Genomic DNA, 24,950 nt, shown 5'->3' on the forward strand with positions numbered 1-24,950 from the left:
ATATATATATATATATATATATATATATATATATATATATATATATATATATATATATATATATATATATATATATATATATTAGTTCTTGAATTGATAAGTGGCAGGGCTGAAGTAAACACTTTGTTGGTTTTGCTTTATTGTAAAAAAATATAGTTTCACAGGTTCTGAGTTCAGTTGAGAATATATTGTACCTTCTCTACTAAGGGAAGTGTCTTAGTTCACTTGTAGGAGAACACTTAAGTGAGGTGTTCACTGGGTAACAAGTGATATGAGTCTCTGTCACTTAACCAGGGAGAGAGAGCGAACAGGCCTCCAAGAGGAAACGCATCAGATATGTTGTTGGTGACATGTGCTGACCTCAGCCTGCCTTCGCTCGCTCCCCGAAGGCAATGTCACCTCAGCAATTCATGACATCAACATCTGAGTCATGGTTGAATAAGCTAGTGAATAATTTGGTATTATACATTTGGGTAAATATTTATATAATACAAATGGTGCTGTTACACCCCTGTACAGTAATTGGCTTGACAAAGTGATGACCCCAGTGATGGATGGACAAGGCAATTACTGTACCTGATGCCCCTGGCCTGTGGCACAAAGGGGAGCATCATTACAATTTTGTGTGTCTTTGGCATGACTTTAGAATGCTAATGTGGTTCTACCAATTTTCAGGAGAGGAAAAGCAGATTAATCCTTTCATGCGAGTGACCGAAGCTTCAGTTCAACAACATGCTAACACTACTGATGCTGTAACAACTATGGCTGCCATCAGGGCCGAGAAGGACAACTGGAAGGCTCCCAAGCTTTAAATTTGAACCAGTGTTACTTGAATGGTCAACAGGATGTAGAACCTTCCCTTACAAAGACATGGTCGCTCCTATTAAGATTAGATGAAAACCCTCTTAAGAGAAAGGGTCATTGTAACAGAGTGATGTACTGTACTGTAGCAACCATCTGTGGGGTAACTCTAACGTTAGATGAAGGTTCAGTCTACAGTACTATACCGTTAACAAGCTCAAGCCACAGTGCACTGTACTTTTTATTGGGATGATGTACTGTATAGTACTGTATTATAAATATTGTTCACCTTGTAGTTCAGTACAGTATTACAATCATTGTAGTTCAGTACAGTATTACAATCATTGTAGCTCAGTACAGTATTACAATCATTGTATCTCAGTGTACAGCATCATATAATGATCTTGGACACTACACTGCAGTACAGTACATAAATCAGTCAAAATAAGATTTATAAAGTGCTAACTTTACCATCAAGAAGATTTACATCACAAGTCTTATAATTACTTTTTGCTCATAAACTTAAACAGTATAGTTCAGTTATAAACTACTTAAGGGTTTCAAATTTAATAGAAATTTTGTCATTACTGTAATTAATTGTAAATGTAGTACCTATTTAAAGTAATTCAAAGCTTGTATTTAGGACAAACAATATTGAAACAATATGTGTGAAAACAGATGAACATGACTGATTTTGTAGTTAGATATTTTTCTTCTCTCATTTCAAATTGTTCTTCAAATAGATTACCAGGTAAAGGCATTTTACTCTCACATTCAGATAGATAACATCTCCACATAGTGAATAACAGGTTTTCTTTACATTATGTTGTACAGGTATAGTGAATTACAAGTATACCCCACATAATGTTGTATAGTGAAGTACTATACAGGTATTACAGTGGATTACAGTTTGTCCTACACAATGTTGTACAGTAAAGTGAATTACAGGTTGTAACAGTGCATCACTTCCCATTGGGTGAATGAAAATCAATGTACAATAGTCAACTATTTTCTTGTATTCATGGCATAAATGTACACCTATGGTGAGTACAAAGAAACACACAAGTAATCCCCAATTGTGTCCACACTATTTGTACACTTACAGAGATGTGGCCGAGCAGAGATAGAATTACTCACTGGCAGTATAATCACAATAATATTTCACACATTTAAGCAACAAGCTGAACGAAGCACCTTGGCCAGGTGTCTTATAATCGGTGAAATAAGGAGGCACTATATCTGTAGTATTCACGTATGATTGCCTAATACCTAACTTAAGATCCACACGCACTCACTGATGCCCAAACTGTAACTGCCTGCATTTAAAATAAGTGTGGAAAAGTGCCAGCACTGGGGGATTTATCATCGTTTAACATGCACCACCTGTAAGTTCTAATGTGTACCACCGGCAAGTTATGTGCACCACCTGCAGTCTCCAATGTGCACCACCTGCAAGTTCTAATGTGCACCACCTGCTATCCCCAACTTGCACCACCTGCAGTCCCCAACTTGCACTACCTGCAGTCTTCAACATACACCACCTGCAGGTGAGGAGCCGGCCGAGACGGTGTTGCCAGACATTGCACTCCAATCATTACAACCAATATCACACCAATCTAGCACATAGCACCTGTCAGTTGTCAAACACTCCTGTGCCTGCAGCTGCAGGGCCACCACGTCATCAATGAGTAGTGCAGTGCCATGACTAACTGGGATAAAGACACACCATGTGGAGACCACATCAGTGAATTATGGTTTGTTCCACACAATGTTGTACAGGTATACCCAATCATGTAGTAGATGTGTTCCAAAAAGGTGCAGTCAATTTCTGTTTAACACACATTTTGCATTCCTGATAACCTGTACATTAACATGATATACATAAACCTGATGTTAACCTGCTGTACAGTCAGGGACTAAAGTTGGTGAGTTCTACTGTGGGAGATATTAAACTTTTCTTCTGGCACCGGAGTCATACAACAAAAGAAGATAACTGTACTTAATAATAGAGCAATTACTGATGGTTGTCAACAATGGATGACCCAGGAACATGTTGGCATTCCCTCCCGCTCCCACTCCCTCCCTCCTTCCCTCCGTCTCTCGCACTCATTTCCACCCACCCTTTCCTCTATCCCTCTGTCTCGTTCCTTTCTTTTCCACCCTCCCTCATTATATCCTCTCCTGCTTCCTCTTCCCTAAACCTAAGTATGTACTGTAACTCACTCACTCTCTCCACTGACTTGCTCTCCTTCTCTCTACATCCCTTCTTCCCTTACTTTCTTTCTCTCTTCTGTTATAGTAGGACCTGAATTTGAAATTTAATGATTGCAGTAAGAAGCATCAATTTGAGATACATGAGCAACTTTAGTAAGCAGTTCTTGTTGATAACATGTCACTTAACCCCTTCATTATGGGGATGCTACTTTTAATGTTTTATTTGGCTGATCCCAGATAATTTTATTTAACACAGAGAAGACACAAGGGATTTAATACAGTTCAGGTTTTCTACAATCTACAGTCATGACTTGAGTTGAATAGAAAATGGAAGTCACATATTTGAATCTTAATATAGTATATCCTTAATCTTAATGATTGGGCTTCTTTTTTTCTTTTCCTTTTTTCATTTGCCTTATTTGAATAATATAAAGCCGTGAGCATTATGATATTAATGTGAAGCAGAAGGTGTTGAATTGAAATTTACAAGAGTCCATTATTCTTCTAGGTTCAGGAGGTTGAGGATCCTATGTTTCTGTGTGCTACCTGGTGTAAAATAGATATGCAGTCTTATCTGTAGTTATAGTTTTGTGTCAGTCTGGCAATGAATATTTTTTTTTTATATTAGTACAGGTAGTAACCTGTGTATTAATACCATATGTGTTATGATTTTCCTACTAGAGTAATTGCTTCAAAACAGCCCTTGACAAAATTATCAAGAACACTGGCTTCTGACCTTCTACCCTTGATATGGCCATCTCTAATGGGTGGCCATTCGGTAAATAAGTAAACATCCTGTTTCAATATATGATACTTTTGTAATACACACACACACACACACACACACACTCACTATAAATTGGGTTAATATGAGACACTTTAATTCGTTTTTAATGAATTGTGTATCTTATGTATTGTACTATATGACAGCTGATTGCAACAAAGGTGTTGAAAGTAAAAATCTCAGATCAGTTTAATGATGGCAGAAAACAGATTGCACCAGGTAATGCAGTTAACATATGATAGGACTGAGTCACCATCAGAAATGTTAGTGTTTCATGCACTTCACTGGGGTAAATGATGACCACAATCATGTAAGGACAATTTATTGACGTCAATAGTCTGAAGATATTGTATATTTGTCTTTGATTTTTATGAAACAGTGTACATATTCATATTTTATGTAATGATCTTATGAGTATTAATATATGGAACTGCCACAATTTAAATAGTTTTTTTATTGTGAATACAGTATTTGATAATACAGTACCCTGTACAGTAATTATTTTACATGTCATAAAATACATACTGATGTCAACATAACTAAATTTTTATTATACAAGTTTTATATTATGCAATATAACTTTAGGAGCCACATAATCATGTACAATATACTGTACAGTATCAGTAGCATGTCCACCCTCCTTGTGCATCAATGGCTTGATTAAGTCTCCTGAGCATGGACTCCACCAGGTTCACGCAGACCCTTGACTGCTGCAAGAGCCTTTCCCACAACTCAGCGCACACTGTTCAGTAGCCCACCTGTTACCTCCGTCTACCTCCACTCTTAACACATAATCGGTGGATTGGGCTTCTGTCTTGAACTAGGATAACAGACTGAGGTGCAGGGAAAACTGTGGCACGACCATTTGGTAATAAACTGTCCTCTTGAGAGGACCAGTGACATTACACATCCATCATTACTCAGACATTCTCTGGGAACTATTTTCACTCATTCCAACAAACTATGAAATCTCATGTCACGTGTTTGATTTGTATTTAATTAATGCCACAATTTTTTGCCACCCTCAACCCACACTGCTTCTCCCTTAATGTACTCAACCCACACTGTTTCTCCCTTAATGTACTCAACCCACACTGCTTCTCCCTCAATGTACTCTACCCATACTGCTCTCTTAATGTACTCATCCCACACTGTTTATCCCCTAATGTACTCAACCCACACTGCTTCTCCCTTAATGTACTCAACTCACACTGCTTCTCCCTTAATGTACTCAGCCCACACTGCTTCTCCCTTAATGTACTCAACTCACACTGCTTCTCCCTTAATGTACTCAACCCACATTGCTTCTCCCTTAATGTACTTAACCCACACTGCTTCTCCCCTAATCTACTCAATTCACACTGGCTTGAATATCATGTACACTAATACTGACACGTTCCTTGATAAGAGAGAGGAGTTTGAAACACTACTAAGAGTACACCAACCAGATATTGTAGGCGTTGTAGAACTGTTGTTCAAGAACAGGAGAATCGACCCAGAGGAATGCGAGTTCAGTATTGCTGGATATGACTCATTTACGAACCTTTCTCAAGAAACTTGCAAGAGGAGTGTGGTTATCTACGCTAGGCAAGACCTTAGAGCCAGCCAGGAGAGGGTACAGGGAGAGGATGTTTTTGAAGAGTCCAAGTGGTGTAAAATTAAATTAAAGGGAAGGGACTTACTTATTGTCGGGTGTATCTACAGATCCCCAAACTGTGGCCCACTAAATCAAAGGAACTTAAGAACCTTAATAAACAACGCGGCGATGCTCAACCCTAGCCACCTCCTTATCATGGGGGACTTTAACTATGGCGACATCGACTGGAGAAACGAGTCTACCCCGAATGACTTGAATAACCCTGCTACTCTTTTTGTAGAAACTCTGAGAGATAATTTTCTGTTCCAACATGTTAGAGACCCGACACATTACAGAGGGGAGCAAACACCCAAGCCACTTGACCTCATCATAACAAACGAGGAGGGTATGGTGACCAAACTGGAACACCTTGCACCAATCACCATACAGGGTTGTCATTCAGATTTAACTGTTACCTAGTTCAAGATAAGGCCAGGCCAAGGTGCAAATATTACAAGGGAAATTACAATGGCATGAGGGAAGAGATGAGGAGTATCAACTGGCCTGACTTATTAAGGTACAAGAACGGAGACACTACGCTGAATATCATAACTAGTAAAATGACCCATTTGATCGATAAATATATACCCAAGACCACACCCAGTGCTTCTAGGAATACGAGGGGATCCCTACACATGAACCATGCGGCGGTCGACAAAATTAAGAAAACCCTGAAATTCAAGACGTGGGTTGGGTCAAACGATGAGTAAGACAGGAGGATGTATGCAAGAGCCAGAAACCAAGCAAAGATAGAGTGTAGGAGGGCTGAAAAGGAGTTCCAGAGGCTGGTTGCAAGCGAGGTCAAGTCAAACCCAAAGGCGTTTTACCGCTATGCAAAGTCGAAATTGAAAACGCGAGTAGGAGTATCAGACCTGAGGCTGGTGGATGGTAGTTACGCAGATTCTGACCAGGATAAAGCTGAGGCATTGAACAGCTTCTTTTCCTCAGTGTTCACAAGAGAGGATGCAACTAACCTTCTTGCGTTTGAGGACAGACGGTTCGACACAGCACTGACCCACATTGTGTTCACAGAAGAAGGTATTAGAAATAAACTGTCCAGGCTAAAGGTCCATACGAGTCCCGGACCTGACATGGTGCATCCTAGAGTGCTAAGAGAGTTGTGCAACGAGCTTGCAGAGCCCCTGAAGATCCTGTTTTGTAAATGCCTGGATGAACAAATGGTCCCCAGTGAATGGAAAGTGGCTTATGTGAATCCTATCTTCAAGAAGGGCGATAGTCACTCCACGTACAACTATAGACCGGTTACCCTGACTAGCATAATATGTAAAGTACTTGAGAGTATTATCAGAGATGCCGCAATGGAACATCTACTACGAAACAACCTTGTAAAGGATTGCCAACACGGTTTTATGCCGGGGCGCTCCTGCTTAACACAATTGCTCAAGGTATTGGATATTTGGACCCATATTCTGGAACGGGGTGGTAATATCGACAATATTTACCTAGATTTTGCCAAAGCTTTCGACAGTGTACCCCACGAAAGGCTGAAAGTCAAACTGGAAGGGTACGGAATTCGGAGAAATCTCCTAGCGTGGATAGAAGACTTTCTACATGACCGCAAGCAGTGTGTGGTGATTAATGGCACGAAATTGTCATCTGTACCTGTCACAAGTGGGGTACCACAGGGCAGTGTATTGGGCCCGCTGTTGTTTGTTTCATAAATGACATGCCTGACGTTATACACTCCTCCATACAAATGTTTGCCGATGATTCCAAATTATTTCGGGAAATTAAGAACCAAGCGGACTGTGAAGAGCTGCAGAAGGACCTCTGTGGGCTCCAAGAAGGGTCGAAGAAATGGTTGCTGAGATTCATGTCACGAAATGTAAGAGGATGCACCTGGGGCGTACCAACGGTAAGGAGGCGTGTCATATGTCCCAACGGGATGAAGAAACTGCACTAGTTGAGATTGAATGTGAGAAGGACTTTGGTGTGTATGTTGACAATGAGCTGAAGTTCTCAGGCCATTGCGAGAAGAAGGTAAATCAGGCAAATAAATTACTGGGTCGTATAAGAAGGTCGTTCCGATATCTAGACGGTCCGTCCCTCGTAGAGATCTTCAGGAGTGAAGTGCTTCCCTATCTGGAGTACTGTCACCCCATCTGGTCCCCGAGATATGCTAGGGACTGTCAGTTGGTTGAAAATGTTCAAAGGAGGGCCACCAGACTGGTGCCTGCACTTCGGCACCTCAGCTACCCTAAGAGATTGGAGCGCCTGAACTTGCCTAGCTTATACTACAGACGGCAAGGTGGGACCTAGTTGAGGTGTATAAGCATCTCAGGGGACACTACTCAGTTGAGTGTCGTTACTTGGAGCTGGCGGTCGCTCGCTACACAAGGGGTCACAGCTCAAGATTGAAGAAGCCACAAGTCCAGAAAACCATGAGGGCAAACTTTTTCGGAGTGAGGGTTGTTAACTCTTGGAACAATCTACCAAAGAGTGTTGTGACGGCACCGAGTGTGAGCTCTTTCAAGACAAGACTTGACCAACACTGGCGCGAGTTCAGGTACATTCAGGAGCCGGTGCATGCCCAGTACTTGCCAACAGTGCGTGACAGAGACGTGACCGATCGCCCGGGCGGCTAGCGAGCCGACCTTTTGGTGAAGAGGATAAAAGAAAGTAATCGGAGACGTGAGACACGATGATCCTCCCCATACTGGCCAGATATTTTGTAAATAATATTGATTATGTGTTAAAGGAACAGCCTTCCTTCCTTAGGCTTTAGTAAGCCCCTTTATAATATTTATACTGTATATACTTGTCACACTTGCCAGATGCTTCTGGTGTCATTGTACAGGGGTACCTAGTGACAGCACTAGGATCCCGCTTCCTCTATCAAGGAATAAACAATTGAAATTGATAAATTGATCAGAGACGTGACCGATCGCCCAAGTGGCTAACGAGCCGATCAGTGGCGAAGAGGATAAAAGTAAAAGTAAACTACACAGAATACTTTTGTGTGTATATATATATATATATATATATATATATATATATATATATATATATATATATATATATATATAACTGCAGTAGGGATACAATATACTTGGCGGGTTAATTTGAAACAGTTGAACGTCAATACTAAGAGAGTGTTAGCGTCCCGTGAAGTGAGACCGCCGGCCGTGAGTCAGTGTGGCGGCAGCTGTGACGGAGGTAAGATTCCAACTTCCTGGTTGCAGTCTACAATTGTTTATCAAGTAAGTAGATTAGTGATATTATTTTCTAGCCTTTATAATAGTATTCTTGTTACGTTAGAGATGGTTTTTATTATTAGAAAGGGGAGAATTAAGATGTATTATTAGAAGCATTGAGTGGTTGTGGTGTAGGACCGGCACCTCTATGTAATGGAGCCTGTGCTTATAACTGTCCTCCACCATTACAGTATATACGAAGCTGCCTTTATTATGTATGTTTGTGTGGGTGCTGTGTTTAGTATCACCGTCCATGATCAAGGAAGGAGTAGGTGCAATATATTGGGTTTATTTCAAGGCTGGTGTAGCGGGAAGCTTCATGGTTCTTGTGGTGTCATTGAGACCGCGCCAAACATCCTGACTTCTTTGTTAAATTATTTATTATGACTCTTAAGTTAAAATGTTTCCAAAATCTAAAAGTTGAAAGTCTTCATATATGTTGGTTGATAGGAGCATGAGGCATTCATCTGGTGTTGTCATCCTCGGCTTACTAAATAATTTACTGTTGAATGAATTTTAAGTATTGTATATGTTTTGGTTATTACGAAGGGTGGGGGGGGGTTAATTTCCGTTTCTTGTTTATTTCCGTATATAAAAGTTAATGTAATAACTACCCTAGTACAGTTACAGCGGAAAAATCTTATAATCACCTACTTCCTTCTTCATTATTGATGGTCATTATCCGGAGCTGTACATTTACGAGTGAACGTTTTTTAAATATTTCAACAAACTATTTTGGGTAAAGGAATGTTAAAAATATTCCAGATTCTAGAACATTCATAACATTCCTTCACCCATAATCTTCTAGAATCTAGAGGATGGATGTTGATCGGTCACGACACACACACAGCTATTGAACATCAACCGTTAATGTTCCTTCATTTACCCCAAGTTAATTTATATGTACTACATTTTTTTTAATTATAAGGTCGATAAAAAACCCACAAATGTTGTAGCGTTTAGAGATGTTGGACTCTGCCTAATGAGTCAGACATTTAGTAATTATAACGAGGTGTAAAATGTGTGCAAAACATAAATGTGTGTTAGTGAACATAAGAAAACATAAGAAAACAAGGAGTCTGCAACAGGCCGGTTGGCCTGTGCATGGCAGCTCCTGTCGAGAGTTACTACCACTCTATCATCCATGAATCTATCTAGCCTCCTTTTGAAACTTTCCAGAGTTCCCGCACTTACTACAAAGTTGCTAAGCTTGTTCCACTCGTCCACCACCCTATTTGTGAACCAGTTTCTTCCTATCTCCCTCCTAAACCAAAACTTATCCAACTTGAATCCGTTGCTCCGAGTCCTATCCTGCTCGGATATTATAAGAACTTTATCTATATCCCCTTTATTGATTCCTTTCACCCACTTAAATACTTCTATCATATCTCCCCGCACTCTTCGTCTTTCTAGGGAATGCAAGTTAAGTTTCTTTAACCTATCCTGATATGGAAGGTTTCTAAGTCCCGGAATCATTTTTGTCATTCTTCGCTGCACCGACTCTAGTGAATTTATATCCATTCTATAATAGGGGCACCAGAACTGAACCGCATAATCGAGTGCGACCTAACTAAGCGCAAGATATAGTTGCAATAAGACCTCTGCACTCTTGTTACTTACACTTCTGAATATAAAACCCAATACTCTGTTTGCCTTATTTCGAACATTAACGCACTGTTTTCTAGGCCGTAGGTCCGGGCTTACAAGTACCCCTAAGTCTCTTTCACAAGTCGACTTCTCTAGGTTGATGTTGTTAAGGCTAGTGGTGTGTACACGTCTCGCCACGCAGCAAGTGTTGGCTCTGCCTCATATATACATCGATACTATACACGTGTACGTCGATACTGTGCATGTATACCTCAGTACTGTACATGCATACCTCAATACTGTACATAAGAATGGAGGAAACTGCAGCGGGCCTATTGACCGGGCAGTCCCATTTACACCCAATCCCTATTGCTCGTATATCCATCCAACCTATGTTTGAAGATATTCGAGTTAATGATGATATTTGGTAACTTGTTCCACTCGTCCACTAGGGTCCGACTAATTACCCAAATGTACCTGCAATGAAGTCAAATAATGGTCCTACATGAATAAATCGGACTGCCATCACTTGTCGACTAGTATTTGGTTTCATGGAGTCACAAAAAATCGGTAAAGTTAATTTAATCCGAGTTAATAGATCGAGTGCATGTACCTAACCTAACCTAACACAACTCAGATTAAATTAAGTTTACCAATTTTTTGTGACTTTATGACGCCAAATAATAATCGAGAAGTGATTCACAGCCCGATTTAGGACCATCATTTGACTTAATTGCGACTACATTTGGGTAATTACTCGCTCCCTCGGTACAAGCACGCGATCTATTAACTCAGTTTAAATTAAGTTTTCCTTCTTTTTTTTTACTTCGTGACACCAAATACTATTCGAGAAGTGGTTGGCAGTCCGATTTATTCATGTAGGACCATTATTTGACTTCATTGCGGCTTTATTTGGGTAATTAGTCGGACTGGTCCACTACTCTATTTCCAAACCAATGTTTACCTATTTTGCGCCTAAATCGAAATTTGTCTAATTTAAAACCATTGTTACGAGTTCGTTCCTGGTTGGATAGTTTGAGTACCTTGGTAATGTCCCCTATGTTCAGCCCTGACTTCCATTTACACACCTCTATCATATCGCCCCTCAATCTACGTCTCTCGAGGGAGTGCAAATTAAGAAGCTTAAACCTGTCTCTATGCTCAAGGTTCCTAATGCCCGGGATTAGCCTTGTCTTTCTCCTCTGAATTCTTCCAAGGATTCTATATCCATTCTGTAATACGGTGACCAGAACTGAACTGCGTAATCCAAGTGAGGTCTCACAAGCGCAAGATATAGTGTTAGGATGACCTCGCTAGTCTTGTGAATAACACTCCTTTGTATAAACCCAAGTACTTTATTAGCCTTGTTTTGAGCAAATATACTTTGTTTACTTGGCTTAATATTCCTACTCATCATTACTCCTAAATCTTTCTTAGTCGGATTTCTCAATAACATCTTTGTTCATCTGGTTTCCCTGTTTACATCTTCTATACTGAGTACTTTACATTTGTCCACATTGAATTTCATCTGATATTTTTCAGACCATTCAAAAATTTGTTTAGATCTTCCTGTAGTTTTACAGAGTTCTCGTCAGATTTAATTACTCGCCCTGTTTTAGTGTCATACTGTGCATACCTCAGTACTATGCTTGTATATATCAGTACTGTGCATGTTTACATCAGTACTGTGCATGTTTACATCAGTACTGTACATGTATACATCAGTACTGTATATGTATACCTCGATACTTTTTACTTACTTTTATCCTCTTCACCACTGATCAGCTCGTTAGCCGCCCGGGCGATCGGTCACGTCTCTGTTACGCACTGTTGGCAAGTACTGGGCATGCACCGGCTCCTGAATGTACCTGAACCTGCTCCAGTGTTGGTCAAGTCTTGTCTTGAAAGAGCTCACACTCGGTGCCGTCATAACACTTTCTGGTAGATTGTTCCAAGATACTGTACGTGTACCTCGATACTGTACTTGTATACCTCAATACTGTACTTGTATACCTCGATACTTCACCTAGGCTGAGTGAGGATCACAAGATGAATGAGATGTAGATTAGAGTGAGCTACAGTGTACATTTGCTTATCTCAGTACAGTAGATATCATATCTTGGGTTCAAGCAGGAGACTTGATAGGAATTTACCCGATAGTATGGCATGTTGGCCCAGCCTCAGGGAGTGCATTATAAGTGCAGAGAATTGCTGTTGTGGATTTTATTTCATCTGTTATGCTGTGTTGTGGGAAAAAAAGCAAGAAAAAAGTTTGTAGGAAGGAGGAGATTAGAGGAGCTGAAGTCAACCTTGGATTTGTTGAAGACTCATTAAGGGATATTGATGCCGTTGGTGACCGAGTGTTGGGTGGTGAAGCAGGAGAGGTGTGTGTTAGTGAACAAGAACAGGTAAAAGTGAAGGGAATTTTATTGCAGCTTTTCAGTACAACACCAGGGGGGGATAATACCCTCCCTGATGAAAAGAGAAAGCAAGCTCGTAGCGCATCGTTCAGCCTCTACGACGACGTAATAAATCCCGATCGTTTAAAGACCATTCCTGAGGAAGCACGCGGAGCACAGGACGATGTCATTACTACACAGGAACTTGTAAATAACCAGACTGGTGAGGTAAGTGGGAGAATTATCAGCAATATAAAGGTAAATAACCAGACTGGTGAGGTAAGTGAGAGAATTATCTGCAATATAAAGGTAAATAACCAGACTGGTGAGGTAAGTGAGAGAATTATCTGCAATATAAAGACTCTGGTCATCTGTTCTTGAAACAGAATGTGTACAGTTAGCTTGTATTAAATCCACTGCTGAAAAGAAGGCGATTGAAATTTCCAGTTTGTTTAGTTTCAAATTTAGAGAGTAAGAAGTTGTAGAGATTAATGTGTGTTAAGTAGAGTAGTAGTCGAAGGTAGTGCGTATTCCAAGTGCCCTCTTACCTGGCCTGGCAGGCTGTTGCTCCCTGAAGTACAATACTGTGCAGTAATCAAACCTTACCTACTTACTGTATAAGTAAATTTAGGTACTGTATACTCACTCGCAGCTGGAGGATGTACAAGCCTTGGAAGGCAAATGCGGTAATCACTGGCCTTGGTGTTAGCAGTTATTGATGGTTAGTGATTATCGACGAGTAATTATGAACAAGTTGGCGATGCAGCTCTGAGATTGTGATACAAGTCTGGGGGGGGGGGGTGTTATGGCAGAGGAAAATGAAAAAAAATGTCAGTTGGGAAGTGTGGCTTTAGTGGTGGCTCATTTGTTATCAGATTTATTGGGGTTTGTTCCTGAATATCCATTAGAAAATTGGAACACATTTTCCCAAACTCGTTTATAAAAGTTGAAATACGTTCCTCCAGAAAACTTTCCCAAAAGGTCTTAGAATGCTAGGATTCATGTTTTTTATTTTTTAATTTATACTGGATTTTATTTATTTAATTTTTTTTATGTACAGTACATATAAGCATTCCCTCAGTCATGAGTCAGCATCTTGCTATTGCCTTGCACATCATTCCTGTGAGCCATGGTGACAAAACACAACATTTATTGTATTTTTAGTAGAATTAACTACCCAGTACAGTACTCTTAATACAGTACAGGAGGTGACTTGACACAGTTTTGAAGGTTATTGTATCTATAACTGAATGAGAAATTGTGTACTGTACTGTATATGGTCTGTCGTCTTTTTTTTTTTTTTTTGTTGACAGTAAATAGCCTCCGAACTGTCACAGGAAAATTAGCCATCATACTAAGAGCGCTAGTTAAAGAGGGTTCAGCTAAACTGTGACAGGTCTGGACACGTCTGGGGTTACTTCAGATAACTTGGAATTTAAAAAGAAAAAAACGATGTATGAAAAATATATCCAATGTGAAACAAAGAGGGGCTATTGTTTTATGAACAATTAGCTAGGCCTGAAGCAAATTAGGTTACTTATTGAATTATTACATGATATTTGGTTATGATACATTACATACAATTGTAATTACATGTTTCTTTGCCACAAGACCAATAACTGACCTTAGAACAAGAAAAATCTTTTATAAATGAAAAAAATGAATTTCACCATCTTTTCCAATAAGAGAAATGACTAGCTGTACTGTACAACTTGTTAAACACCCTAGCCCTGGGCTAGGGTGTTGCCGGCCATACCCCTCACACGGGGTAAAACGAGAAAAATCGACTTTTCCAAAAATAATTTTTTACTTTTATAAATGATAAAACACTAAAAAAAGACGTAAGAAAAACTATATTGTCCCTCTAGACACAAACGTGGCATCTCAGTGGTGAGGGAAATAATGGAATTTTTTTTTCAGCAAACGTTTGTGGTCACCACACACTCGGGTTATTTTTTCGCTTGCCTTTGTGTCCGAGATGGCCTATAATACATATATTTACTGATCATAATACTTATTTCTTATAAATAATTCATTTAGAATGTATTTTATTTGCATTACTTTTCATAAAAAGTGCTTGGCGGCATCGTCTGTCGCCAGGCTGTCATTGTGTGGGAGAGCACGTATGTCGTACAAATAATTATTGGAATAATTCCACAAATAAATACATTTATAACATAATCATAGCATTATCATCTAGTAATACTACACTACAACTACCTACACCACTTTTAGTAGTATTACTTTGATACAACATGATAAAATGGACAAGCGATGAAAAATAAAAAACAAAAGAAGGTACATGCCAAGAAGCTTCCCTCTGACCACGCGTAGGGTGCTGAGGTGATGTTGGTGATACCCTGACGCCTAGCTAGCTGTCTGCCAGCGCTCGTGGGTAGTGATGAGCGAGTGCACACAACTGTGTACCTTTTACACAAATATGACACTTTGTACTTTACATGTACACTTACACTACTATTTACACAATTTACAAGCACATGCCACATTGTTTTAGAATGTTTTCTTAGAGTGGTACTCCATAAAGCAAGGTTTACAGATACCAACGTCACACTCCTTACACCACATCGTCACGTCCGTGCACTTAGCTGGGCGCTTCGTGGTGTTCTTGCTGACGTAGCACCGCCTTTGCACCTTGAGACCACTTTGAAGAGTTGGGAGGTCGTCAAGGTAGTGACGAACAACCCAGTCACGTGCAAGGAGTCTGTCAGGAAGGCCTGCTTGGCTGTGATGTTGTGGTACAGCTGTCATGATGTTGCCATACTTCTCTACTTCTGAAAACCTGAGAGAGGGTTTTTCCCCAGTTTTTATGAGGTACAGTCAGCCACAGTATACACACTGTAGCTGTAAGGTCCGAAAATGGTCTGGTAACGTTGAAACTGCGCATCCAGACGCATGATGAAACTCGGCTCTCCCCATCTGTTATCTCTATTTTCTTTTTTCTCTTCTTTAGTCTTCTATTTACTCCTCTTCCTTCCTTTACTAATCCAAACATCAGTAAAAATAAGTAGGGATAGAGAAAAAGTGGGAGAGGAGGAGGAGGAGGGAGCTGTACGATAACTGCAATCCCATTTGGCAACACGTTTACTACCACTGGATACAGTATTACTTGTAATATAAACACAAGACACTAGTAAAACATTCACAACGAATGTATTTATAACATATATGTAGGAATAAAACGGAAATTACAGGACATTTTGTAATTTTGTCTGTTCTGCTCAGGACAGTGTTACCAGATATTTTGCCTCAAACACGAACCATAGGTGTACAGTATACTTATTCTTGTGGCTGATTGTTCATGTATGCATTCAGGATGGTGATGTCCAAGAGGTGTAGGAACATTTTCTTGTACCATTTGACACATTTCCGTACACACTCAATTGCGCCAACCTGCATGTCACTCTTGTCCAGGGGCTGCATATTGACACTGTAGTCCATGACATCGTCAGGTTTTTTCAAGACCTCTCCTGTGGTCCAGTCCATTTTTCCATTGTCCACCATTTCGCCCTTGTGAATGGTTGACAGTATCTGCACAGTACGCTTATCATGCCAGCACATTGCAAGCATCTTGTCTGCTTGCTTCAGCTGGATCTCTCCTCGTGCAGGTTTACCAGTAAACACGGGCCAGTGTTGCCTGTTCTTGCACACAGTCCCACAAGAACCGGTGTCATGTTCAAGCAGGAACTTGGCCAGGGCAGGAGAGGTATAATAATTATCAGTGTAGAGGACGTGATTCCCTCCAAAGTAGTGGTCCATAAGTTTCTCGAGAGCGCCAGAGAAACCATGTGGGTCGTCCTTGGGCACGTCTACCGTACGTCACTTGCTGTACAAACACGAGATCTAAGACATACCCAGTATCGCAGTCACACAGCACAAAGAACTGGATCCCAAAGCGATGTCGTTTGGAGGGAATGTATTGTCTAAAAGCAACACGTTCTCTGAAAAGCACTAGAGAATCGTCCACCACTACATTCTGAAACGGTCAGAAGAACTTCATAAAACGTTCAACATCGTAAAAACTTTCCTTGTGTTCCCTAGTCTGTCCCCAGCCATAGGAATGTTATCTACAAAGTGTAGATAACATAAGATGGAGGCAAACCGGTCTCTGGACATGGAATTCTGCAAACAAAGGAGTTGCTGTGATGTCATAAGGAGATATCCAGTACTCCTGAATTACGTGTTTTTTCACATGAGCCATCAGCATCGGTAATGCAAAAATCACACAACAGTTCGCAAACACCGACATCACTCCATCGATGCATGAGTGGCAAGGGGCCAGTGCTTGGGTCAGCATCACACGTGTACTGATAAAATTTATTTGTCTCGGTACACAGTAAGTCCATGATTGCATCATCAAAGAAAGCACAAAAATGGTCCATCTCATGTGATTCCTCTGTAAAAGGAAAATCAGGAGTAATTCTACCTGATGAGTGTCTGAAATCAGGGATGTCAGGCTGAAAATTACTGCAATCAGACCAAACAAAGGTATCCATTGTCCCTTGTCTGAAGCGTGAGCGCATGACGGGGATACGTTGTCCTGGCTGGGCCTCGCTGCCAGCGTCATGTTCATCCTCACTTGTCTCTAATACATCGTCTAACTCGATGCTATCATCAAGATCACTAGGCTTTAATCACTGCCTTCCTCACCACATTCACCAGATTCGACCACTACAGCACTCATATCAAATAGTTCTTTCCTTATCTGGCTATCATCCAACCCATGGTGGTGACGCTTGATTGGAGTGGAAGATGAGGGGCGACTCCATGATGACTGGGGAATGGTTACTGACCGCTCTGAGCCTACCCTCGCTCCCCTCCGTGTGCTGTGGCAGACAAATAGTCACGCTGGTACCTGTGAACCCGCTATAGGCATTCAAACAGTGACGGGAAATGGCCATTGTTCTGGAACCTCACCCAGGGCATGCTGGTCCAGCGTTCTGGAATGTCACCTGGGGCGTAAGGGTTAAGGTCACTTGTGATATAAAGAAGCTTAACTATTTACTGTAGTCGCATCAAGGGATGGTTCAAACAACATCTTAATGGTATCAGTGTAGTCATCAATGACTGGGTTTACAAATAAAGTACATTAATTTTGCATTTTCCTTCTTTTATAACTTAAATACGAATCACTGGATCAACTTGAACTATTAATGCAATAAAATAAGAACATTTGTTTGTTATTGAAAGGAACTTAAAATTATCCCTGTTCACTTTTACACCTCTGTGTAATACAAGTGGTTGCATGCCTCGCCTGGGGTACATTACTGACCTGAGGTACACGTACATGTGCAGTATTCATAGTGTCTTCAAATACACAATTTCAATTTTACTGCAATTTTGTGTCTTGAAATCCCTCCATTTTACGATACTGTATTTTAATCCACAGACCCGACAAGCAAAATCCATGATGAGCAACCAAGTCCCTGCCATTACCAAACCTGCACCAGTCTTCAGGGGCACTGCTGTCGTGGACGGTCAATTCAAAGAAATATCACTAGAGGATTACAAAGGCAAATATATTGTCTTGTTCTTCTATCCACTTGACTTCACCTTTGTCTGTCCAACTGAAATCATCGCCTTCTCTGACAGAGTAGAAGAGTTCCGCAACATTGGCTGTGAAGTGGTGGCGTGTTCCACAGACTCTCACTTTTCTCACCTTGCATGGTAAGTATGTTCCACACACTCCTCTACCTTTGATTTTTATGTTCCTTTACCAAATGTTAACTTTCCATTCTTGTACTTTTCACGGAATGTCCTTACCACACATCGCATATACTGTATTATGTCCACGCTATACTGACAGTCAGTTGTGTTTCAGGGTTAACACTCCACGTAAAGAAGGTGGGTTGGGAGCAATGAACATTCCCCTCTTGGCTGACAAGTCAATGGAAATATCAAAGGCTTATGGTGTTCTCAAAGAAGATGAAGGGCTTGCTTTCCGTGGACTCTTTATCATTGATGGGAAACAAAATCTGCGTCAGGTAAGGTGGATAAGTAATTTATACCCCAGCCATTTTGTCTCATAACCCTAAATTTGGTACTGTAATTTATGGCCTTCAGTTATTTGCAGATACACCCAAGAATGTCTGCAGGTAGTTTTAAAGTTGCTGGCATTTTTGCGGCCAGGGCAGGGAGTCATTCGGTTTAGACAGTAATTTTTATGAGGAAAAATTGCGGGATGGCAACCCAACCAACTCGACTTGATAATAAAGCATGGCGTTGACTTGGGGGTGCACTCACGTTTTTTCTACATTTTGTTTTCTTTCTGATTATTTGCGAGAGGGTTTTCCCATTATTATTTGTGTGTATGTGTGCACACATAATACAATGAGGTAAAAGAATTAATTGTCCTAGGGGCAAACAAATTGAAAATAGATTTCTTTTCACGTTTGTAAAAATGTATCCCTTCCCCCCCCCTCCCAGTTAGCAAATGATATTTGGCTATTTGCTGCTATTTTGAGATCCAAACCCTCGCGAATTTTACGGGCATGCTATACTTAGAAATTTTTTAATTTTTATTGGAACAATTGACAGAAAATTTCTCTCTCATGAGAGGTGTCCCTAGTTTCATAAAATCTCAATTTGTGAGAGCTAGAACCCTTATTATTTCAAGTTATGGAAGTACTACTGTTGTCCAGATTACTTGATTTATTTTATTTTTTTCTGTCGACACAATAACCATTGTAGGGTGGTAATCTAAACACTGAAAATAAAAATTAGAGCTCTCCACATCATTATTGCCAGAACAAAATAACTTATCTTGGTAACTGAGAAACCTCTGAGTTGCCATCTGCTTTGTCTTAAGTAAACTGAAAACAGACAGTAGTGTATGGGTGATGCTGGTTTATACTGAAGCCTCCTTGTTATCATTTTACTACTTAAACACTGAAACAAAGTTATTTCCTACTAGTTGCAAGATTATCCACGATTAATATATACTGTGTGTGGAGATGTAAATGTTGAATATTTTTTTCAGGTACTTCGATTGTGACTGATATAGACTGAGGATTTTGAGAATAAATACGGACATATTTTTATACTTATTTAGCTGTAAAAACAAATAAGGAAAATATATCACATAATTGAGAAGTGTAAAAGTAAACACCGACAAATAGGTTACAACTGTTATTTTTATATCATTTAATGATCCATATTTGGGGTATAATTTGTATGTGACGTGTATGTCATCGTTTGATTAAGTTTCTCTACCTGAGGGTTAAGCAACATGTCTTACAATTTTCTATCTTGAAGTTTGATATATGGTTACAGTAATCATTTTTTTAAACACCATTGACAAAAAAAAAGTTGCTTCCAAATTGTACCAGAACCTTGTTAGCTCTATTTTCATGTCATCAATTCATCATAAGTGTCAAAATTCACCCTGACCTCATTAGTAGCCTTTAATTCTATAATTTCGAGCACAAAAGAGACGCTTGTTTTACATCTGTCATGAACGGAAACTGAACAAAATCAAAAGACAAAGAAAGCAACTCTGGGAATCTATCATTGAAATTTGTTGCTATTCTCTATCCTCATCTGTGGGAAGTATAAAGTGAACTGAGCTGGAACTTCTGTTGTGGAATGTCATTGGGGTAAGCCTAACCTGACCTGACACAAGGAGAATAACTTAATTCCTTGACCATAATTTATGGTCCTGACTTAGAGACAGCACCTGTCAATCTGGATGTCTGATCCTGAAACCTGAGGACCCAAGGCCAAGACCTGCATCATGTGTTAGTGAGAGTGTATTTGTGTCTTGAGTTTGTTTGTGTCTAGTGAATGTGTATTGTGTGTCAACTAATGATGGTTATTTTGTATTTTAGGCAACAATCAATGATTTGCCCGTGGGACGTGATGTAGATGAAACCCTACGCCTGGTGCAAGCTTTCCAATTTGTGGAGGAACATGGTGAAGGTAAGTAACATCCTTAATGCCGTTTTGGGCAAGTTGTAGGATGACAACCCACAAGGACAAAGAGTTAACTCGGGTGTGAGTAGTTGACTCCTCACACACGAAATACCTACTACGTGCTCCTTGGGTTAGTAGTCTGGACTACTAATAAGAGAGCAATGGTTTTTTGTTGTCAATTACGTTTTAAGGAAATTCAATTGATTAATAACTAAAACCAGACAGGTAAAGAACATTATTTCCTGGTTGGGTGATTATTTTGGGAAGCTTGAAACAGGGCTGTGGAGTCGGAGTCGAGGAGTCGGAGGAAATTTCGGCTTGTGGAGTCGGAGTCGGTAAAATTGTCCAGACTCCGACTCCGACTGAAGCTATTCTGTTCCTAAGAACAAATATATGAACTCAGGCATATTCATTGCAGTGATTCCACTGATCCCACTAATTTTCTTAAATTATTAAAAGAATTTATTTCCATTTTATAAGCATTATTATGAATTTATTGTAGCAGGCACAGTATAGCACTATAATTTTGGACGATAGTCTCTTCTTTACCATTTGAAATTTTGAATTATATCAAATTTTGTTTCGTTGAAAACTGCACAGAGGCTCTCAGCTACAAAACAATTAGCTACAACCTGTTTTTGGTGAGATTAAGGCAAATTTAATTTAATAACTTAATCATGTAAGGTTTATCCATTTTCCTTAATAAGGTATTCATTTCTTTAATGTACATAAATATATAACTTTACTTTAAAAGGAATTGTAGGATCATCATTTAGATCCACATCAGATTATGAGCTTAAACAAAATTCATATGCTGAGATCGAACTTTTAGATATACATGTAAATGGTGTTTTCTAGTTAATATCTTGAATTCTTAATAAATTTATTTTTCTTTTGATTGAAACTTTGAAAGTCAAGCCTATCATCTTTTTGTAGTTCTTAAATATCGTCCAGATCATTAATAAAGCTGTAGCAGTATAGCCACGGTGTTTTACTTTTTACCTATGCAGGTTACAACATACAAATTACAATTAGGATGGTAGAAATAGTTGTTACAAATAGGCCAAGGAGTCGGAGTCGGAAGCATAAAAATTTGAGGAGTCGGAGTCGAAGGTTTTGTCTTCGACTCCACAGCCCTGGCTTAAAACTGTTAACAAAGATTATATGATCTGCAAAATAAATTCTCAGTCTTGTTCTTGGTGATATAATGCTTGTGATGGCCATTGTTCATACAGCAGCTTAAAAATTTGTTTCTCTCCACTATGATTATGGCATTTGTCTACACAGGATCATTTCACATCTAGAATATTAGTTAGAAACTGTATAGCATAATTAGTTTTGGTTGAAGTTTGATATAAGAAATTCAATGAATAGTTTAGAGTTAACCTTCACTATAAGAGCCTCATGTATTTATGACAAAGTGGGCATTAAGTATTTTTGGTAAACTCTTATAGCTGGAGTGATTTTCTTGCAGTTTGTCCCGCTGGATGGAGGCCTGGTGGTAAGACGATGAAGGCAGACCCTTCTGGCAGTAAGGAATATTTCCAGAGTGAGAACTAGTGGACCGCCTCTAGTAAAGATGTATACTTGTCTCGTTATAAGTTAGCTACTCAGTGATTTACTTTTAGTGTTCATTTTGTTACCATATAATTGTGTTCAGTTTCAGGAACAAGACATTGCAAGTCAGTGGATGTATATTTTCAGTGTTAACAGTATCACTGTCCATACTTATAAGTTTATACACTCAAAAATATCTTGCCAGTACTAGGAATAAATATTTAAAGTCATTATGTTTTTTCACTGGTCCCAAGTGTTGTATTTAGTCACATATAGTGTAGAGGTAAGATATTGAGTGCAGGAAGAGGCTTGGGTATCATTAAATTAACTGAGGAAGGGAAAAGGCTGACACACACACTGTAAACAGGGATGCAATGATGTTCATCTGAGCAAGTTATGGAAAGAAATAATTTTACTAAATTGAACAAGATAATGCATGCAGAGACCTTATCTTGTATCCTGAAAAATGTTTATCCCAAAGAGCTATTTCCAAATACTGTACCGTAAAAGTTAACAGGCCTTCATACCATAAGGTTGTGTAAATTAAAAGTGGGCAGATAAGAGAACTAAAGGAACATCAAAGGAAAAAAAACAAGGTATACACAAATTTAAAAGGCAGTTTGATTAATGTTGTGGCAATCCACCTATTTTATTTGTTTTGTAGACAACATGACTGGATGTACAATAGAAAAAAATCTAGTTTAGTCTAGAGCCCAGAACTGTTAGGATGCAAATGCAAGACAGTAATCACTTAATAACCATTGGGTTAAAACTTACTTCTAGGCCTGAAAATTTTCATTGCTAATCTAATGCCCTTGCTACCAGGCCTGGATCCAGTGACACTTGCAAGTGTGCCCTTGTGGCCCTGAAACATGGGTATTACAGTAGTCTACATAATTAAACACCAGGTTGTCTTTGAGCATAGACAGTATAATTTACTGTCTATCCTCAAGCCAAATATGCACCGACTGCACATAGATTTGCATGTGCAGGGGAGGAGGAAACAGGTGATGTCTGACTGGAGTATTTTTCAAGCATTCGGGAAGTGTCAAAGACTGCTTAAAGACAACATAGTCAGTATGTTCCCTCAGAGTTTCGGGGTAAAATTATTTTATATATATATATATAAAAACTCGTTGAGCTGCTCAAAATGATGCAATAGAGATACAGTATTTGGCAAGCTTCATACAGTTGTTGTCAAAACTATACTGTACAAAATATTGCCAAGGGCGGCGAAACACGTAACTTGAAGTTAGTTTCTAAAGCAAAATCACTGTTCCTTGCAAATTATATAGTTTGAATTTCTCCTGTCTTTTACTGTGTATTGCAATGCTGTTCATTACATAAAACTCTGAGTAAGACTTTGAGGACAAATTGACAACACAGTTGTCAAGAGATGAACTGTATTCTCTGCTATTACACCGTATTGGTGACACTTGGTACATGGGAACTGTTGCCTTAGCTGAATCTATTAATGCCCCTGAAACATCACTACTTAATATAAACAATGCAAACTAATAGATCTAACAAGCCAGCAGTTAACCCCCGACGAATATTCACAATATCTCTCGTTGACCATTTGCTCTGTGAACTGGAAACTTATTTATCACCAGTTCATTAACATGCTGTTCTGAAGTACAGTCAGTGGTCAGTGATCTTCCATCACCAGTGTCTTGAGCAGAACTGGAGTGCTGGCAGCAAAAAAATGGAATGATTAGGAACTGACCTGCCCAACTCCCTGACAAGACTCGGGCAAACCTCCCCTTTATTTTATCCCAACTTATTTACGGTATTATGCTCAAAGTCAATGGAACCTTACCAGTCACTTGATGTGAATGCGATTGTTCCTTCAGTCGACCGAGGAATCTCAAAAGTTTCCTGCACTTTACAGTGAAACAAGACATTAAATGGTCTCCCCCTCATAAGACTTGTAAATTAATTGTGAATAAAATTATTCCATTTCTTTGCTTTTGTGTTGAAATTGGTAACTAACTTTAAAATACGGGGTATTGTTAATTTTGTGGTTACATTACAGTGATTTACTGCAATGTTATCTTTTGTGGTTTGGAGTAGTATTGTAATAATGAGTACAATATATACAGTTTTAATAAACTTTTCTTTGATAATATCAAGGTCATGTGTGTACAGTACTCCTTAATTAATTGTTAGTAAAAACACTTGACACATTGTTTTCTGTGTACAGAAGTACATGTAATTAATGTACAGTATTATACAGTACTATCCTAATTAACTTTTTGTAATTACTTTGTATTAAAATATTATGTATGCAGTACCATATGCCCACTTAATGGTCCAACTGTGCCCTCCTACACTACCCTATCAGAGTCCTTCTGCCCTGGCTCCTGGACTATAACCGCTGCTAATCTATTTTCACTTGCGTTTTTTTCTAGCACCTCAAAGACGAAAGTTTTTTATTTTTCTAACATTATTATTGTTCTCTTCTATACTCTTTATAATTCTCAATACTATATTCTTACTGCTTTGTTTCTTTTAATTTCTGATATGTTTTCTCAAGGCAGTATTTTATATAAAATCTTAAGTTCCAGCTAATCAATTACTTTATATACAATTTTCTCTTAAATAGATGTTTTGTTAGATACTTCATTCATATATTATTATTCCAGCTTCACTTGTTCTTTTATTTAACTTCCCTGTGTTGTCATGTTTACCGAGACTCAAAATCACAGGCATCTTAATTATGGTCTAACTTGGTGATGGAGGGAGGAGTGAGAGTCAACTGCTACACTTCATTACTCATCTGAGGGAGAGGGTGTAGACATACAAGACATGTTTGGTTCTCACAATTA

At 39.2% G+C, this 24,950-nt stretch overlaps 2 protein-coding genes across 7 annotated transcripts in view; both read left to right on the top strand.

Moving 5' to 3' along the window:
* The window catches only part of LOC121856299 (hydroxyacylglutathione hydrolase, mitochondrial-like), a 33,557-nt gene extending 31,804 nt beyond the window's left edge, over positions 1-1,753 (top strand). For all 3 annotated transcript variants that reach the window (XM_042351779.1, XM_042351762.1, XM_042351772.1), the window contains one exon: positions 676-1,753. In XM_042351779.1, coding sequence (XP_042207713.1) covers positions 676-812 — 137 coding nt within the window. In that variant the 3' untranslated portion in view covers positions 813-1,753. The remainder of the gene's footprint in view (positions 1-675) is intronic.
* A 6,794-nt stretch (positions 1,754-8,547) lies between these two features.
* On the top strand, positions 8,548-22,352 carry LOC121856311 (peroxiredoxin 1-like). 4 transcript variants are annotated; one of them, XM_042351806.1, is made up of 5 exons: positions 8,548-8,656; positions 18,044-18,321; positions 18,476-18,638; positions 20,481-20,571; positions 22,040-22,352. In XM_042351806.1, exons 2-5 carry the CDS (start codon positions 18,062-18,064, stop codon positions 22,123-22,125), a joined length of 600 nt encoding a protein of 199 aa, XP_042207740.1. In that variant the 5' UTR covers positions 8,548-8,656; positions 18,044-18,061; the 3' UTR covers positions 22,126-22,352. The 4 variants fall into 4 exon arrangements, with proteins under 4 accessions (XP_042207740.1, XP_042207733.1, XP_042207725.1 ...); XM_042351799.1 differs by lacking the exon at positions 8,548-8,656 and adding an exon at positions 9,506-9,541; XM_042351791.1 differs by lacking the exon at positions 8,548-8,656 and adding an exon at positions 12,408-12,645.
* The last annotated feature ends 2,598 nt before the right edge of the window (positions 22,353-24,950 follow it).

This window comes from Homarus americanus, unplaced genomic scaffold, assembly GCF_018991925.1.
Source record: "Homarus americanus isolate GMGI-L3 unplaced genomic scaffold, GMGI_Hamer_2.0 scaffold1024, whole genome shotgun sequence".
NCBI classification, from domain to species: Eukaryota; Metazoa; Arthropoda; class Malacostraca; order Decapoda; family Nephropidae; genus Homarus; species Homarus americanus.

Bases quoted from the DNA above. Each gene is read 5' to 3' on its own strand.
- LOC121856311 (XM_042351791.1), top strand. From the start codon at position 12,475: ATGCTGTGTTGTGGGAAAAAAAGCAAGAAAAAAGTTTGTAGGAAGGAG. The intron at 18,322-18,475 runs GTAAGTATGTTC...GTTGTGTTTCAG, and splicing joins CACTTTTCTCACCTTGCATG to GGTTAACACTCCACGTAAAG. The intron at 20,572-22,039 runs GTAAGTAACATC...ATTTTCTTGCAG, and splicing joins TGTGGAGGAACATGGTGAAG to TTTGTCCCGCTGGATGGAGG.